We start from the raw sequence: 20,024 nt of genomic DNA, 5'->3' as shown, positions 1-20,024 counted from the left end.
ATTGTGTTATATAATATGTTGAAAAATTGAAAATAATATACATATTTTTGTCTAAATAGATATTGAAAATGGGAATAAAATATTAGTAATATTTTTGTATAATTGTAATAGTATTACTTTTTACTGCACCTTAATTTTCATTGATTATATTTTCATGAAGTTTCATATTAATTTTGTTTTATAGTTATAAAATACTTAAAGCAGTTCAAGAAAGAGTAATGAAACTGAAAAACTGCAACAGAATGAAAGAGAAAAATGGTCTGAGCTTTTTCTAAGATTTTTAAGAATAATTTACATACACATCTCTGTGTATCTTAATGAATATGGATTATATGGACAGATTATATATATATATAATATGATTAAGTACATTATATTTACATATACATGTGATACAACAGCTATATATGAATTGTTTTGTATATATATGTACATGTGTGTGTATATATATATGTATATACATAAATGTATAAATGTATAAATGTATATTTAGTTTCAGAGAAAAGGATTATTTGATGGAAGAATAAACTAGCCAAGAATATATCAAGGGGATAAAGGATATCTACCAGATATAAGAAGTACAGGAATAATAAACATAAAAGGAAATACATTTTTTATGAGAAAAACTTTACTAAAAAATTGAAAACAAAAACAATCTGGAAAAGAGGCAAAGAAACCTCAGAGTCTTTATTGAGGAAATAGTCACAATAATGAGAACTACTTGTCAGAAATAGTGAAACAGAGAAAATATGAGGGAAAACAGTACCTTGCAGCAGATTATAGATGGGGGTGTGATGTGAACAAGAATTGCCCTCATAGGCTCATATATTTGAATGCTTAGTCATCAGGGAATGCACTACTCCAAAAGGAAGAAACAGGTGTGGCCTTGGTGAAGTAGGCATGTCTTTGTTATGGGAGGTTTGCCGAAAAGGGTGTGCTGTGAGACTTCCAAAGTCCAAGCACCAGTGTCGCCCTCTTCTTGCTGCATTTGGATCCAAATATAGAATTCTCAACTGCTTCTTTAGCACCATGTCTCCCTGTCTGCCAGCATGTTCCTTGCCATAATGAAGATGGACTAAACCTCTGAAACTAAAGAAGATTTAGTTGATTCTTTTGTATTGTAAGAGTTGCCTTGGGAATGGTGTCTCTTGACAGCGATAGAACACTGACTAAGACAGACAACTAGGTATAATGTGTCCTTACAGGTGGACTGACATACAGAGCATTTGCACACATACAAGGACATAAATACATGTATTCCATGCAAGTTTAAAGTAGTGCTATATTGATATTAAAAACATGAAGTGAAGAATTTAGACAAACCTTCAATGGCTTTATTGAACTTTTTAAAATGTTTATCACTGATTAATACTTTCACATTTTGTAGAAATGGATTTACAATGTGTATTAATCTGTAAGCTTGCAAACGTTCACATTTACTCTTATGTTTTTAAAGATATCATTGGGTATTCAGTATAATCATTTAAACTAGTTATGAATAAAGAAAATTTTGGCTTTTATCATTTTTAATGACTTAGTTCCTTATATTGGATGACTGAAGTAGCTGCACCCAGAAGAACAGTGTTTAATAAGCAGCATGAGGAGCAGGCATGTCTTTCTTTTATCTGGAATTAGAGAACACTTGTTAAATACTTTTGAACATGCTCCTTATCATCTGTGGAAGGTCCATTTCTTCCTGCTTTTTATTTTCTTTCATAGAAACATATTTCTGATTTAGTTCAAAGTTTCTCTATACCGTTGTAAATGTCTAAATTTATCTTCTGTGTAATCTTATATTTAATATAATTATTGGAATAATTGAAATTGTTAGATTTTTCTTTATTGCTCCCTGAATTATTTGAATCAACCTCTAAAATTTTGAAACATTCCTTGGTTCAAAATGGTTCAATTAAACTTGACTCTGCATGTGCAGATACACACTCTGTAAACTCTATTGGTAGCATCTTCACCTAGTCTTGCTTTAAAGTGATTTTTCTTTTTTTTAGCTCAGAGCATGGCTTATGCATCATCAGTCTATCTCAATGCTCTGTATGAGTTTTGAAGAGTGATATAATTTTTGTTGTATTAGATTATTTGTAAAAAAAATTAATACTGCAGCCATCTTAATAAGATGTCTTTTCATCGGAGTATATCATTAAGTAAGAATCAGTCTGTCTAATAAACATAGAGTTATTCAGATTTTGCATTCTTGAATGAGTTTTAGAAAGCTGTCTGTCAAGGAATGTGTCAATTAATTTTCACATCTGTAGGTATAAATTAGTTCATAACATACTGGTGTCACTGATGGTGTTATTAACTCATACACTTCTCCTACTGGAAAATGAATATGTTATTGTTTTCTGTCCTGGTAATTATTGCTATATTCTTATCAATTTTATTTATGTTCAAAATAATATTTTGAATAATTTAATTTTTTTCTCAATGTTTCTTATTTTCTAATTTATTGACTTCCATTTCTATTTTTTCTTGTTTTGCTTAGGGTTTATTTTGTACTTTTTAAATGTATTCTTGTATTACTATTTATTTCATGATAAAAATTCAGTTTTCTGACAATTTTACCTCAATATTTTGTAACTCCTTTTTGTAAATTACAGAAACATTTGAAAATTTTGTATATGTTTCAATGTTAATCTTTCAATTTGCCCTAAGCTGTCACACATCTCTTGAAAGAAATAAAGGAAATTGATATTTCTACATATTTTTCACCTAGTTACTCTGTTTGTTGGTATCTTGAACTTTGACCTTATTAGAAAACTTTGTGTGTAACAGGACAGATGCCAGGATGAGGGCCAGACATGCTACAGGATTATCCTTGTTCGAGAATCACTAGGAATACAGATGTTTCTACTGCTTCTGAATTTAGGCTGGTCTAAGGATCTGACAGTATGGGCAAGTATGAACCATTTCTTCAGTACCATTTATTTTTACTTTTTCTTTAACTCATGGATGCTTTAGAAGTCTTTTATTTTATTTTTAATATTTGATGACTTCCCATATATCTTTCTAGTGCTAATTTATGCATAAATAACTTGCATGACACCCACTTAAATCTTTCATTTTATTGCTGATCACGGCTTTCTTTTCTGTGACAAAGAAAAAGTTGTTAAAATCTGTGACAGTTTTGGGTTTGTCTATTTTTTTGTTTCTTAAATTATGCTGAAACTCTAATACTGACATAAAGGTGACAAATGTTATTTATTTTAGGCTAATTGACTACAATATTCTTCTGAAAATGTCTATCCTGGTCACTTTCTCTAAAACCATCTTTTCTAATATTTAAGTAGGCGTCATCACCAGCCTGGTTTACCTATTCCCATGTCTTTACTTTCTGTTGCTATTCTCTTAAGATATTACTTTGTATCCCTGGCTCAGCTGGAACACACTATGCTAACTGACATATTGCAGCATATAAAACATAAATATAACCTTTGCTCCGAATCATAAAAAATGTGGTATGTGGAAACAAAAAGCAACTGAAGCTTGACAGCCTCTATGAGTTTACTCCTCCTTTGGTTGAGAAAATGAATTGAATTTGAAAAGATCTAGACTAAAGAATGATATAAACATAGTATAAATATCACAAGCAATAAAAATGCTTAATATTTTTCCTATCTCTCATTATTTAATGTAACAAGCAAATATTATGCACCTCTTGGTAATATACAAACACACAAATGTTTGATTGAAAGAATATCAGAAGAGAATAACAAGTTCTGTATATACCACCAAGGAGTATAATTATATATAAAAAAGATCAACAAAAGTAAAGAAGTATCTAACCATATAAGTAGTGATGAATACTTTATTATCACAAAATAAAAAAATTGACAAAATACCTCCACTATTTATGCAGAAAAAATTTCTAATCACTTTTGTTTTCAAAATGGCAGCAAAGAATATGCCTGCACTAAAAACACAGAGAAGCATTCTGCCAGGTTACGTAAGTACATATAAACGTGTGTGTGTGTGTGTGTGTGTGTGTTCATTATAGCACTATTACTAACAGCTAAGAAAACAATACCAGCATGTGTTTGTTGGGAGTATAGATTATATAACCAACATTGTACTATTGCACACGGAAAACAAGGGAATTCAATCATTTACAACATGACAAAGAAACTAGGCAGTCATTTTCCTTTTCGGGGGCAGTCATTTTTCATAGTGATACCACCAGCTACTAACTTTAAATGCTGTATGATCATGTTTCCATGTACATACTCTAAGACAAAAGTGAGTATAGAAACCAACAAAACATAAAGTTATTTTTGAGGGAGATATTGATGGTACCCAAAGGCTATGAAGTTGCTAACAGGGGGCTGGGTGAATATATAGATACAATGAAAGGCATGAAAAAATCCATTTAGTAATAGATTGCATACGGGAAATTTGAAAAGAAGACCTTAGGCGATATTGTCATCCTTTAAGAAATGAAATACTCCCTGAAAACACACCTACAAAGAGCATTCTACAGAATGAGAAGGTTCGGATTTGTAAGGAAAAAAAAAAGGTTTATAAGAAGGTTGAGTAGGAAGAAATCATAAGGGTGAAAGGTATAATATTATAAACTCAAAAAATAAAATAAATTATTTTTAAAGTATGGAATGTGAGCTGAGCTGATACCAAGATGGACATGCCAAGTATACTGACTACAGAAATTTCATAAGTCATAGCAGACTTCATTTTAAGCACATTCACACTGAGCTATATCCAAAGCTTTTCACAACTGACTTTTACTTTAGAATAGTGTCAGAATCTTTCTACTTTGGATATAACCTGTAATACATTTAGACTGGTTTTACAATCCTCCTGTTTCAACACCTTAAAGAGCTGGGAATAATGGTTTTGCTTTATTATAACACCATAAAAGCTATATTTAAATTAAGAATTTAAAGCTAATAGTAAATCACTAATTTTTACTCTTAACATATAAACAATACTTATTAGGAGAGTTTGTCAAATTATATTCTATAAATCAATTCAAATATTAATTTAATATAGGCATTAGGTATTTGTTACTGCAACAAAAAAAAACTGAAAGAGGCAACAGGAAGAAGGAGAGGCTATTTTTGCTCATATTTTGATAAGATAGACTATCTTTGCAGAAGTCAATGTGAAAGGAGCTTGGAAAAGGTGACTGTCATTCAGAGTCAAGAAGAGAGAGTAGGGGCTGGAGCGATGGCTCAGAGGTTAAGAGCATTGCCTGCTCTTCCAAAGGTCCTGAGTTCAATTCCCAGCAACCACATGGTGGCTCACAACCATCTGTAATGGGGTCTGGTGCCCTCTTCTGGCCTGCAGGCATACACACAGACAGAATATTGTATATATAATAAACAAATAAATATTAAAAAAAAAGAAAGAAAAAGAAAGAAGAGAGAGTAATGAAATCTGGCCCTCAGCTCCATTTTTTTTTTCTCAGATTGTAACCAATTACAACCTATGGAATGGTACCATACCAAACCAGGTTGAGAGTTGTTCTTTTTTTCTTCTTGATTAATTTAATTTAGATGACCTACTACTACTACTACTACTACAACAACTACTACTACTACTACTAATACACACACACACACACATACACACACTGACAAAGATTTGTTTGAATGAGAGATGGAGACACCCAGATTTGTTTAAATGATAGTTCTAAACCCATAGGCTGACAGAGAATATCTGTCTGCACAGTGTATAATTTAAGAGCTCAAGGAATCTGCAAAATTTCTCACTCTACCTACAGCAATCTAAATATGAACTGTGGATAATGCTTCTAAACATAGTTAACTTTAGCATACAGTGTGTTTTTCTTCATTTTTTTAAACTATAAAAACTAAAAATTAAAATTTTTCTGATAATATTATCTGTAAAGCAAATGCTATTCTATCATGTAACATATAAAACCATAAAAGAGCATTATATAAATACTTCATGAAAATAACAATTATATTATTTTAGCACTATTAATTAAATTATAATCACATAATTCAATTTTACTCACTGATTAATCTTAAAATGTAATATATTAGAAAAAGTATTTTTCACAATGCATCTGCACAATCAAAATTAGGGTTTTGGTTAAATTCCCTCCCCACATAAACTTTAATTTCATTTTCCCATTATTGGCTTTTTTTTTTTTGGTTTTTCGAGACAGGGTTTCTCTGTGGTTTTGGAGCCTGTCCTGTTACTAGCTCTGTAGACCAGGCTGGTCTCGAACTCACAGAGATCCGCCTACCTCTGCCTCCCGAGTGCTGGGATTAAAGGCGTGCACCACCACCGCCCGGATTATTGACCCTTTTAAAACTTTGATCTTTATCAGGCTATTTCAAAATAAAGGCCATATTAGTGAAACTGTGTGTCAGTTAATTCACTTGACTTGAAAATTTAAAAGTAATAACCAATTTTTGACATTACAATGAATGATTTAATGAGAAACAAAACTTTTATCTGTGTATTAATCACACTTATGTGGGACATTATTGAGCTACCCAGCAGTTCTTAGCCTTTGTCTTGAAATTTACAATTGCCTTAATGAGCTGCTACTCACATTTCCTTTCATAATTATAGGAGATAAACACAACAAATTGCTCTCGTTCATTTTCTAGGATGCAGCTCATAGTTAGCACTAATTGCTCAGCTCCTTTGTGTTTTTTATGAATTCACATGGATAAAGTTGGCAGGGTTGTGCAGATTTAGATGTAATTTTTGTTGATGTCTGGTATGAGTTTATTTTTTAACAGTAGTTTGCTTTGTAAATTTTGTAAATTGAGAGGCAAAAGCATTGAATATTTATTCAATAAATAAAATGCCTTTTACATGGTACCCTGAACACACATACTACAACTAAAGAAGGAAGATGTGTATCTTGTTATTCTAATAACAACTTATATATAATATATGATATAATATATAAAGTTAATAAATGCAAGCTCTCAGGATTTAATGAAGTAATTAAATTTAGTTACAACACAGTAAAACAACCTCTGCATTAAATTCATTACTCCATTACATTGATTTTATTATTTGTATTCTCTCAGTATTTTCCATGCGTGTGCGTGTGCCTAGGTACTGGATAAATCTTTAAGTCGCTTCCTTAAAGTAATTTTGAATCACTATTATTTATATTTGTTATTCTTGAATATGTCTCACCACCCCTTTTATTCATATTACCATCATTACTCTATAATTTATTATATGTAATATCATAAACAAGCAAGTGAGACAGACTTTTGTTTCATCCTCATAGGACCCCTATTTAGAGTACTTGCACTGTAAAAAGTCTGTTCTCCTGAGGCTCATGTGAATACCCACCCCTGAGCTTTATTGCAGCTGCAACATAGCACAGTGGCATAAACCCTTCAGAGTATCCCAGAAGCAACCCACCCTGCTTCAGACATTACCAGTTACTTAAAATTAAAATGTCTTCTAAAAATTAGTAGCACCGAAGACAACATTAATCCCAGAAAGCTCAATTGTGTTCTTTTCAAAACCTGTTGTTCTCACTCTTGCATGCTTAATAAATTTATGTGGATGAACTCACAGGCATGCTCTTGTGATCTGGCACAAAATCATTTCCAGTATTTTTATAGTTTAATAGTAAAATATAAATGTTGTAATTCATAACATCATCTTTCATCATCCTATCATACTTTGTTTCTTCTCCATTATCTAAGGTTTGACATCTGTCAGTCTTCAGTTTCAGGGCAGATGCTTCGTAATTCAGGGGATTTTATTGTTAATGGAAGAAAGGAAATGTCAGATGCCCACTCAATCAAGGTGAGGATGTCAGCTTCCAAAGTTAAAGTTACTTCTTCTTCTCTTTCAGAGAAGACGCTGCATTCCTCATTCCTCATCAGAGTCTCTTTTCTCCGTGTCTCCTTTCTACTACACAGCTAGACTGTGAACACAGTGGAATCCTGTCTTTCCAATAACACTTGTTGTGTAGGTAAAGTCTAAATCAGTTTTAATATGCTGCTATATGCTACATTAAAGCATATGCATTCAGTGACAAATGTCTTTGTAAGAGAAAAATTTAATGTATTAGAAAAAATATTTTTAGTTATGAATTGTGAGTGAATATTTTTACTTATAGGTACGAAAAACTCGGCTGTGTATTTCTAGTTTTAATGAAAAAGAGAATAACTATGTAATAAACATATATTTATGCTTTCTGCATTGTAAATTACAGCTTAACATATTTTTTTCATAATTAAAGTTTATTTCTGGGAAAATCTATTTCTTATCAGTAGTATCCAGTAAATATCTAATAATATCCAATATTAGAGCCTATCTACATTATTAAAGATATCTGAAATTGTACTAAATGCATATTTATCTATGCAGTATAAATATTGCTTTTATGTTCTGCTCCTCAGTAAAAGTTCCACAGTTAGAGGCTGACTTCTAAATTATGAATTATATTTCCTGAAGTATAAATTATATAAAATTGCATTTTATAATTTACATCTACAGAAAAAATTCCCAAATTCTTTTACTATAGACACTAAACAAATGTATATCAGAACATTCCATATTGTTTGATAATCCTTCCTCTAAAGATATTTCAATATTTTCCAAGATAATATGTGTGTGTGAGAGTATATGTGTGCCAGTGTGCATGCTTGCATTTCTTGAGCTATCAAAGTGATCATCTTTCAACTTAAAGGCACAAAGACCTGCACACATTTATTTTCATTTCATAAAATAATGATTTTTATACTTTCTGTTTGCTTCTTGTATTATGTACGAAATAAATACAAAACACAAAAACGTTCTTTGTATTTATTTTCTTGTTGTTATATTCATTTAAAAACTTACTCTATCCATTCTCTGCTCATTTATTAATGTTCTTGCCATTGGTAAAACACAATATGAATAGCTTAATATTCTATAGGAATGCCACTAAAATGGTATAATCTCACAACCCCATTCTTTGTTTCTCCTGTTTTTATTTCTTCTATCTTTTGATTGGTTAACTGCATCAAATTTCATTTGATTAATTTTGATAGTCAAAATTACTAAGTACAAAATCAAAAGACTTTAGTAACCCGATAGTATTTTTCTACCCATTCCACATTATGACATATATTACTCCAAATACTTGTACATTCTAACTTTTTCTTTTTAAATTTTTCATGTTTTTTTGCTATACTTCACTTTCATCCAAATAGAACATCTTGATATATTTTAAAAGCATAGTATGAGGAACAATTGTAAATATGATCTATATGATTTTAAGGTTTATATTCCATATACCATTCCAAGGAGTCACTCCTAACAAGAAGGAAGCTCAAAACTTAAGTAAATTTTAATTATATATGCTCATATTAAAAGCAAACTTGACATATACATTGAGAATACTGCATCCATCTGCATGTAATTAATTATACCTTATAATTAAATAAATTGAAAAACGAAAACACATTTTCAAACATAATCATTTAAACACCTGGCCCAGAAAATAGGCAGAAAGACATCATAGGAATAAACTAAACAAAGGGAGAGGCAACGATACTGTTAGTTCATGTTTACCTTGATGGCAGTGGATGCAATCTGGATGTGGTGAAGTCTGCGAAGAGTGCTGTCCCTGTCAATAAAATAGGAAGCAGCTAACTGATGGAGTGTCTCCAGAGTGACAGACGAACTATTAGTGCTTGTGTCACTTCCTTCAGATCTTTTACTCAGCTTCCGCTTGTCCACAAAAATTGTGAGTGACTCCTCTCCTGCATTAATGAGATAAAAACAACTGTATTTCCGAGTCTAAGTAAGTTTGATACTTCTCTCCTAGAATGAGTGACTACAAACTGCATTGAAGGAAAAGACAACGAGAACCACAGAATTTAATGAACATTAAAAGTTTTATTTTTCTTTCCCAAGTACATATAAGTACCACAGATATTTGAGGCTTTCAAAATATCCTTAGCAAACTTTAAATATCAACATGTTAAAGGATATTTTTGTTAAACTAACTCATTTTGTCATGTAGTTTAACTTAGTCTATACTTGCATACCACAAAGCAAAGTCTGAAAACATTAATTGAAGTGACACAACACCGTATTAAAACATAAATTTTACCACAGGAACAACTTAACAAGATGAAAAGAAGAAAAGCTAAGTAGTCTTCTGTTGTACATGTGAAATGCACAGAAACCCTATCGTAAGCATGTATAAACACATTAGCAACAAATTCCCAAGTTCCCCTCCTATTCTGTATTAATGTGTGGTGCATTAATAATCACCATGTAAATCACTAAACTCGATAGAAGTTGTAGAAACTGATAATGATGATGAACAGTGACATAAGACTTACAGTGAGTAACAGGGAAGCGCCGGTGTCCAAAAAACAGATAGTAATACAAAATAGCCATACTAAGTTGAACATGAAGAACTTGTTCTTCTCAGACTTTAACAGCACTGTGTATTTATCCAACAAATAATTACCAAATTAACTTCATGTTCTTTCTCAGTAACCCATGTGTTATGGCAGAAGTGTGGCTACCTTCCTAGATATGGACGGAGTCGGGAGGACCTAGGACTTACCACAGGGCAGGGAAACCCGGACTGCTCTGTGGACTGGAGAGGGAGGGGGAGAGGAGTGGGGGGAGGGGGAGAAGTGTGGGAGGAGGGGGAGAAGGGTGGGAGGAGGGGGAGCGAAATGGGAGGCTGGGAGGAGGTGGAAACTTGTTTTTTTGTTTATGTTTTTTTTTCTTCTTTTCTCAATAAAAAAAAAATTAAAAAAAAAACTGAAAGGATGATTTGGGTAGGTAAAATAGTATCATCCGCAAGAGCAGCATATATCTATCTGAAAGATGATGTACATTTTATTATAGCATAGCTCTTGTGATCATCTAATGATATTAGACCATTGACCTCTCCAAGACAGTCAATCCACATTTTAATAAGCTCTTATATATATATATATATATATATATATATATATATATATATATATATATATATATATACAAAGCACTAAGTGATTTAAAATAATTTTAGAGATTTTAATATAATTATAAAATTTCCTCCATTTCCTTTCCTCCCTCAAAACCTAAGGGAGGATATATAATATTTAATATTTTTTCTATGATAAATGATGTAGGCCATATCATCACTTTTATAGAAACATTTTCTGAAGCCACAGTTTAAAGGATAGAACTATAAGAGTTTACAGGAAATGTTTATACTGATAAATATATATGACTTCATTCACTGAAGTGTGCAATCTATATGAATCCAACACAAAGTGGGTGATGAAGAAAGACGACTGTAAGAAATAAAAATATACCTAAAAAGAATAGTTTTCAATGGGTTTTAAGATGTAAAAAGTATATGTAAGTGTCAAAGCTGCTTACTTGAACAAACAGATAGAAAATGCATAACAACACTCAACATATTTTTTTTCCAAGGGAAGAGAAAAGTGAATGAACAATTTACATAGAAAATCTAAAATAAATCAAAATTGGAAACCAGGAAAGTAATTATTTTATGACATTATTTAAATAAAAGGTTTTGGTTTCTTGCTAATAGTATCCTTTAGACATAAAACTCACTAAGTTGACACAAAATATTGCATAAGGTGATTCTGCCAAAACTTTGAAGATATAAAGAAAAGAAACTTTGAAATATTTACAGAGACTAAAAAGGAAAAAATACATAATTTCACATAAAATTGATATAAATATTTGAAAACATATATCATGGCAGATATTTATTAATCTTAATCAGTGATCAAAAGTACAGTGTTATTAAACATGATTTAGCAGTAAAATTGATAAACCTCTTACTTGTGACCAAATGTTATAATTTTAATAGCATAAAAGAGTTTCAAGATTAGGAAAATAAGAAAAAAATTTTAGTATATCATGCTGTGGAATACTTCTTTACATGGTGTGAAGATATGCCCCTGTGATTAGTATAATAAAAAGTTATATGGTCAATAGTTAGGCAGGATTTGGGGGGCAGAGAGGATACTGAGAAGAAGGTGGAGTTACCTAGCCTACATGAAGAAAATCAGAAAGCAATATGGGCAGTACAGAGTAAAGATAAGAAAGATACAAGACAAAAAGTAAATTAATAGAAATGAGTTAATTAAAGTTATAAGAGCTAGTTAAAAAAAGCTTAAGATAGCAGCTGGGTTTTCCTAATTATTAAGAATTGCACATGTGTTTATTTGGGAGCTGACAGGCAAGACAGAAAATCTGCCTATATTGTCATATAATATCTAGAAATAAAACCTATTATAATCACGTATAGAATAATGTTAGTTGATGATGGATGTTTATTTCTTTGCAAATGAATAATTAGATCACAGCTCTTTGAGAAGAAAAAGTTGTAGCTTTCAACAAGAAAGACAAATAACTTACTAGAGAAAGTCAGAATGTTTTCCAATTAAAATTAGGCCCACATAAGTTTTGGATGTGATAGCATTTTCCTTTTAAACTGCTACTTAGGGAATAAAGGCAAGGGTGGAGTCAGGAGCCAAGATTTTTGTCAGGGCCATATAGTGAGTCTGTGTCATTTTCATGCTACATGAACGTTTGTCTCAATACAAACACACACACACACACACACACACACACACACATACACACAAATACAATGACAAAAATACAATAAAGAAAATTGGGTTGATATTTTCAGCAATAAATAAAGATTAAATAAAAGTAAAAAAAAAAATTCCACCCCAACAAAAAGACATGAAACACAGAGAAGAGAACTTGGCATAGCCTCAGCCATTGAATTATATAGTAGCTAAATAAAGGCACACAGTACTGCTTCTAAATGGTTAACTGAATGAAAGAATGGCATTCTTATTATCAAAAGAAGCCCATGCTCTTTTAAGCTTCACATCAAGTTGCAAATATTGGTGATATAAACTCTGGCATCTGTAAGTGAAAGAATAATCATATTTTGCCATTTTACAAGACATGAAGGACAGGAGGCAAAATCTAGAAAGAATCTATTCTTAAATGCTATCTAGAGTGGTTTTGATCAGGGGACATATATGAGGAAAGTCAGACTTCACCCTGACACACCAAGGGAGACAAGACAGAGAAAGCTGTAGTGTACACCAGCAGGGCTTGGCATTGCTAAAACAAATGTTAAAGAAGCAGGAGACTGTCTTAGGAAAGGCACTACACAGGGAAAGACAGTTCCACCCTTGCCAGATAAGCAGAAGCAAACATATGAGCTGAGAATAAGTGAATTTTGATACCAATGGTGGTATAAATTCCAGGGAAACATTTCTGTTATTCAGATACCTGGAGTCTTAGAACTTTGATGGTCTTGGTATATGCATCATAGGGAGACCAGTCTAGAATCTTTGGGGCGTATGCTATACTGGGAAAAGTATCCTTCATTCACAATGCTTCAGATTATTCACAATGTTCAAAACTTGAACATTGAAAAGGGCCTGTACAATGCACAAAAGGCAAACCTAAAAATGGAGCCAGACTTGAAAGGAATAAACATAGGACCAAACTAGTTCCTCTGAATGGGTTTGACATTTGCATGGCTGGGGCAGACTGAGGGGCCACTGACAGTGGCACAACGATTTATCCCTACTGTATGTACTTGCTTTTGGGGATCCTATTCTCTTTGGATGTATACCATGTTCAGCCTGGATATACTAGTGATAGACTTGGACCTTCCACAAGGCAATGTGCCTTGCCCTCTTTGAAAATTAGATGGGGGTGGGGTGAGAGGGGTGTGGAGACAATGGGAGGAGAAGAGGAAGTAGGAACTTGGATTGGCGTTTTTTTAAAAAAGAAGTCTAATAAATTTTAAAAACTGACATTTAATTACAGCACTTATCCCTTTGCTTTCTTCCCTTTCTGCCCCTATAACCCTCTCTGATCTTCAAGTTTATTGCCTGTTTTTCACCGTCCTTGAGTGCAGATATGATCCTGTGTATTCATACATATTCCTAAATATAACCAGCTGAATCCATGTAATGTTGAGAAAAACAAAACAAAAATTCTTTTAAGCCAAAGCATATTTAGTAAGACTTTTATATTAATAAAGCCTGCTTTTTCCATTTTTGTTTAATAATTTTTTAGCTCAGTCCTCTAGTTTGTACCCAAATGCTGAAAATAAGTTCTCTGATTGCATATTTCTAAGAAACATTTTTTGTCATCACTTTTTAGTGATAAGAAAATCTATATTATTAACTAATTTCTCATAAAATTCCAATTATCTATTACCCCAGACTACTGAAGCAGCATGACCTTCTTTTTAAAATTTACTAAAATACACTGATTTAAGACTATTTGCCCAATATGTTGTCCCATATAAAATTGAAGGTAATACATAGCAAGATGCAGTAATTGTTGTTTTAGATAAAGTGGCTCAAAATATGCTAGTGTGAGTGATGACATAGAGAATACTGAACATTTAAGCAGATATGAGCATAAGGAAATGTGGACCAGAAATGAACAAGCAAGAAGAATATGCATTTTCCATCTAAGGAATAATTAGTTCCTGTATTTTTATTACTTTAGTGTATATGAGTTATTTGTATTCTCTTCTAACCTGAAAAAAAATTGATACTTCATACAATAAAAAATGTATTTTTTTTACTGATTTTTATTGAGCTCTACATTTTTCTCTGCTCCCATCCCTGCCTCTCCCCTCCCCACTTCAACCCTCCCCCAAGGTCCCATGCTTCCAATTTACTCAGGAGATACTGTCTTTTTCTACTTCCCACGTAGGTTAGACCTATGTATGTCTCTCTTAGTGTCCTCATTGTTGTCTAGGTTCTCTGAAATTGTGGTTTGTTAGCTGGTATTCTTTGCTTTATGTTTATTTTGCAACTATTAGTGCACTTATATGTTTAGTAGTTATAGTATTTATTCAAATTTGGACAATTTAAATGAGACATAATAAAGACAAAATGATAGAATGAGAGGGGCATGTGAATTTTGCTGTCTCATATGATGGATAAATTCTAATCATTCACTGTCCTCTCCTTGCAGATCTTGATATTTTATGAAAGTTGTATAGACTATTAGTGCCCTCACTTCCAAATGAGAGGTAATATCCTCTCTCAAAACTCTGGGAACATTAAGCAATGCAATTCCTCTACAGCCCTTGGCAGAGCAAAAATGAATATAATAAATATTAATTCATTCTTTTTTCCCAAATTTTATTTAACCGCATGATTTTCATATTAACCTCAAATTACTGATGTTTTTTACTACTTGAATCTAGAGTCAATCATTATTATTACCTAGGGTATTTTTATTATCAAAATATTTAAACATAGCTGTGGGTTTTTAATAGTCTGATAAAGATGACCCACTTGCAAATTATTCATCTTTTCTTTATAATAGGATATTAATTCATGTATGTAAACGATCCCGCTTAAGTCAGATATGAGAAAAGCTTATATCTTTATGTAAGCTGTTATACTTTTATAAAATCTATGCTAATTTATTGTTTTTGATATGCCAAGCATTTTATATTAACCAGGTTATATTAAAGATCATTTAGTTATCTGTATTTTCAAGAAACATCAATCTTTATAGAGAATAAACACTTTTTTCTTTGTATGACATCAATTTTTAATTGTAAAAATATGAACCACTACATATTTTTCCAATTTTATGGTAAAAAAATCATTTGAGATACTTATACAAAGACTTGAGAAAGCCTACATTCTCAATTTTAAATTTTTCCGCAAGTATTCAATGATACAAATGTTTTAGAAAGATTTCTAACCTCCTGCTACTTATAAGCAAGGCATGAACTATAAAGTTCAGTCACACACTGCAAACACAGACTGTGGTTTTAGAAGTGGTCAGCATCCCAAATCTGCTAGAACATGAATAAGTGAATGCAGACAGGAAAAGATCTAATTGGTCCAAGTGGAAACCGTGCAGCTGTCTCCTTCACCTGAAACCCTGTGGTAGTGTGTGCACAATTAAAGCACACATTGCAAGATTCTTTCATGGAGATGTGAAACACAGAAAAATAAAACAAAACAAAATCACAATTTTGATTTTACACCAAATAACTGAAAATTTTATACACTTATGAAGCATGGTTTTTTGAGTTATGCTTTATTTTTCCTGTATTTATATGCAAATGGGATCTGTTACTTAGAAAAGAAATAGAAATTAAAGAACTTTGATTCTATTTCCTTTTCATTTGGTTTATGTTATTTTCATACGTGTATCACATTATTAGTAGTAGAAGTAGTATTCTTTAAAAAATTAGAACTGGAATTAACAGAATGAAAATTAGATAAAGGGTCTGGACAGAGGGCTAAATGGTTAAGAGCACGTACTGCTCTTGCAAAGACTTGTGTTCAGTTCCCAGAACCCACATGGCAACTTACAATCTTCTTAATTCTATCATCAGAAATCTAACACTCTTTTGACTTCCATGGGCACTAGGTAACATACATGTAGACAAAATATTCATATACCTAAAATAGGAGCACAGCAATTCATTGTTCAGTACTAAATGCTCAATCCTCAAAACATACTTACAAATGATAGTGTATGTTTAGGAAAAGATATTTATATGCATATGCGTCCACACATGAAATAACTAAGTGAAAGTGAAGTCATGATTTGAAGGAAGTATAGTTAGGGAGGGGTATAATATACGGCTTTGTAGGAGCTAATAAAGGAAAAATTTTGTAATTATAGTCTCACTTTAAAAAAAAAACAAAAACCTATCAATGCATGAATCCCATGGTTGAATCAGTAATAATAATTTAATACATCATATTCAACTGTGCAATAATTTATTGTTTTTATAGTGACAAATAAGCATATGTGAATAACTGACCCTTTGCTGAGATCTATAAGCAGCGTGAGAAAGGTGATCTGTTTCTTATGGTATTGAAAGGTAGAGCCATGATCAAATGATCAACAAATAAAAAGTGAATGAGGTGTGTGTCATCATGCAGTACATGCTTCATGTTTACAAGCTTAGAAAAATTATACCTCTTTTATCCCTTATTCTGTCTAAAGATAGGACAATCCAAAATGAGCCTTCTTAAACTTCCCATAACGAGAAGAAAAGTCAAGAGAACCATGGGGTTTTCATAGCCATCAGCAGATACTATTTTAAACTATCAAATTTTAAATCACTGCTTTTTGAAGCCTTCATATTTTTATTATACATAGATTTTTTTTATAAATTCATAAATGTGTGGTGGTTTGCATAAAAATGGCCTCCATAGGCTTATATATTTGAATGAATGCTTAGTTAGGGAGTGGCACTGTCAGAATTAAAGGGATTAGGAGGCTTGAACATATTGGAGAAATCAAGTGTCACTTGAAATTTTATGTATTCGTGCCAAGAGTCTCTCTTCTTCTCTCTACCTATGGGTCAGGCTATAGCTCACAGCTACTGTCTGCCTGCACGCCACCGTGTTACCAGCCATGATCATAATGGACTAAACCTTTGAAAATATAACCAAGCCACCATTTAAATGATTTCTATTATAATAGTTTCTATGATAATGGTCTTTCTTTACAGCAGTATCATAGTGAATTGGAAATGTACATTTTAGCAGGCTTCATTTTGGGCTAAAAACCCAGATGTCTCTTTTTTCTTTCTCTCTCATTCCTTTATTCTCTGTTCTTTACACCCTTGTCCTCTTTTCTCTCCTCTTATTTACCTTCCCTGCCTGCCAGGCCTCCAATCTTTCTACTGTCTAGCTATTGGCTTTTGAGCTTTTTATTAGGACAATTAGGTCCCTTAGGCAGAAAATGTGAACCAGCAACACACCTTTACATAATTAAACAAGTTCAGGCTAAAATAATGTACCACAGCTTTACTTACTTGAATATTCCACAACAGTACAACGTATACTACATTTCTCTTCCTCTTCCTCTCTTTCAATACTTCTCATGTTATTTTCTTGTTTTCCCTCAAATTCATAGACTCATTTTCTTTCATTGTTGATGCATGTACAATGATTAATAGAGTTCAGTTGGCTGCTGCAATCTCATATAATATTTTGGATGAATAAAAAAATTAAATAATAACCACAAATGGCAGATAAATCTAACCCCTTTCAACATATTTACACTTAAAGCTTTACTTGGATGTATCTTTGTTTTGATGCAAATTTTGTATATAGAACACATTATAAACAAAAGCACTCCACAGGAAGGAACAACTCAATTTGGCTTAAATATGTTTAAAATTTTACATTTGATATAGGCATGTATCTAAAGACATATCTTTGCATATTTGTAATAGGAAACCGTATAATTTCTTGTATGAAATTTTGCTTTCTGTGTGAGTGTTCTTTCCTTTTCAACTTGTTTAGTTTGCCTTTGCGTTTTGCTCTCAATAATTATCTTCCTCGATATAGTGAAGGTGCACAACCTGGTAGTTGTTTTCTACTTGTCTAATGAAAGAGAGGGACAAAAGTGCTTCGGAAACAAAGAGTAATAATAAAAAACAGCCTTGAAAATGTTTTCTTAAAATAAGTAGAATTATTTTTATACATAAATACAATAGATAAAATAGAGACGTGTTAGATTAACACCAATTAACATTTGCACCATATAACAGAAGAGAAATAGTTACCCTTTTAAATCATAAAAAAACAATTCAAAATATTTCCTAAAATACTCTAAAGGAGATCAGCTGACCTTACAACCATTAACAGTTATCCGCAAGAAAAGATGAAACTGTTATCACTAAAATTGCTCATAACTCATAATGCTCCCTATAGTGCAATTAAATGAAAAAAGTAATTTAACATAGCTCAAGGTTAGTTTGCATTGTATCTCCACTGACTGAAAGAAAATTAAGGTGCTTCTAATTTTGAAGACAGTTAAAATCAACACAAAATGAAGATGTTTGTATGTTTCTTTAGTGTTTAGCTCAGAATTGCTCCTATGCTTTCTATATACATTTATTCTCAGAAGCCAGATTTCTGGTTCATTTGAGTGCACTTCGAATTTGGTTAGGCACTACAAGAAGTGCTTTTCAAACTTAATGTGTATTGAAGTCACCTATAAATGCTGTGAAATAGATCTGGGACTAAATATGCAATTCTGCATTTCTAACAAGCTCCAAGATGATGCGGATGCTGTTGATTCCCTCAAAATTCATGAGATCATTATACACAAAAGGACTAATTCTAAAAAAAATGACTATCTTTGTTAATCAGCCAGTGAAGCTGTTGCAAGAAGCATTTAGTTCTTAAGCTTTGTCATAGATAGCAGGTATGTATTAAGCAAAAAATGTGTGTATGATTGATCTGCTTACCAATATACTGCATAAAGGATGCTGAGTAAAATTGTACTTGATTGAAAGGCATTATACCACTTAACTTTTGTCTAGTCCTCCATTACCAGAACACTGTTTTTAAAAACAGATAACATGGAAAATTTATTTCAATTTATCCTATTGTATTTATTATAATTTATTATCTTTTAATGATTTTAGTAGATAATTGTTGTGCAGTCAAACTGAAAACTTACTTCTTAGCTTCAGGCCTTTCATTTTGCATGTCAGAGACATGGGAAAGATTGATAGAATGAGGAAGTGTGAGTGAATATCGTGACTGAACCAAAATGATTATGTCCTCTTTTTCCTTTGCTGCATTCTAAACCAACAATACTGATGGTCTAAACGTCAGAAAATATTTCTGTACTATCCTTGCTATCTTTTCCTCGTAACAAAACTATTATCCCCATAGAAGTAATTATTCATATTTCTTTAAGATATGAATTTATATACAATTACTTGTTCCCCAATTATGTTAATTTTAACTAAATTAAAAGAAGTTCACACTTTCTTGGAAGAGATCCAGATGGAAAGGTGGTGACAGGTGTTAATTGATTGGGAAAAGCTAACATATGACAAAGAATTGCAGTTGTGGATACTTTGTACAAAGTACACTTCACAGGGACTAAAGTAAACATTCACTATTACTAAACTTAAATGAGAGTATTTAATTTTTATGCTCATGGGGGTGCAAAAATAGAAAAGAAACACTAAGAGCTATTCTACCAAAACTTTATCTTAATCTTTCTAATCT

General features: G+C 32.0%; 1 protein-coding gene across 1 annotated transcript in view; it reads right to left on the bottom strand.

Annotated features, from left to right (window-relative positions):
• LOC121446219 (BMP/retinoic acid-inducible neural-specific protein 3-like) overlaps nucleotides 1-20,024 on the bottom strand; it is a gene marked incomplete at its 3' end in the record, with an annotated part of 257,918 nt that overhangs the window by 40,371 nt on the left and 197,523 nt on the right. Inside the window, exon 4 of the mRNA XM_041648686.1 lies at nucleotides 9,541-9,731. Within this exon, the coding sequence (XP_041504620.1) occupies nucleotides 9,541-9,731 (191 nt within the window). The remainder of the gene's footprint in view (nucleotides 1-9,540; nucleotides 9,732-20,024) is intronic.

Source organism: Microtus oregoni, unplaced genomic scaffold (assembly GCF_018167655.1).
Source record: "Microtus oregoni isolate MIOR12 unplaced genomic scaffold, Mior012 000003F_ref0000135, whole genome shotgun sequence".
NCBI classification, from domain to species: domain Eukaryota; kingdom Metazoa; phylum Chordata; class Mammalia; order Rodentia; family Cricetidae; genus Microtus; species Microtus oregoni.
Note: the sequence above shows the minus strand (reverse complement) of the source record. Positions and strands in the feature narration are given on the sequence as shown.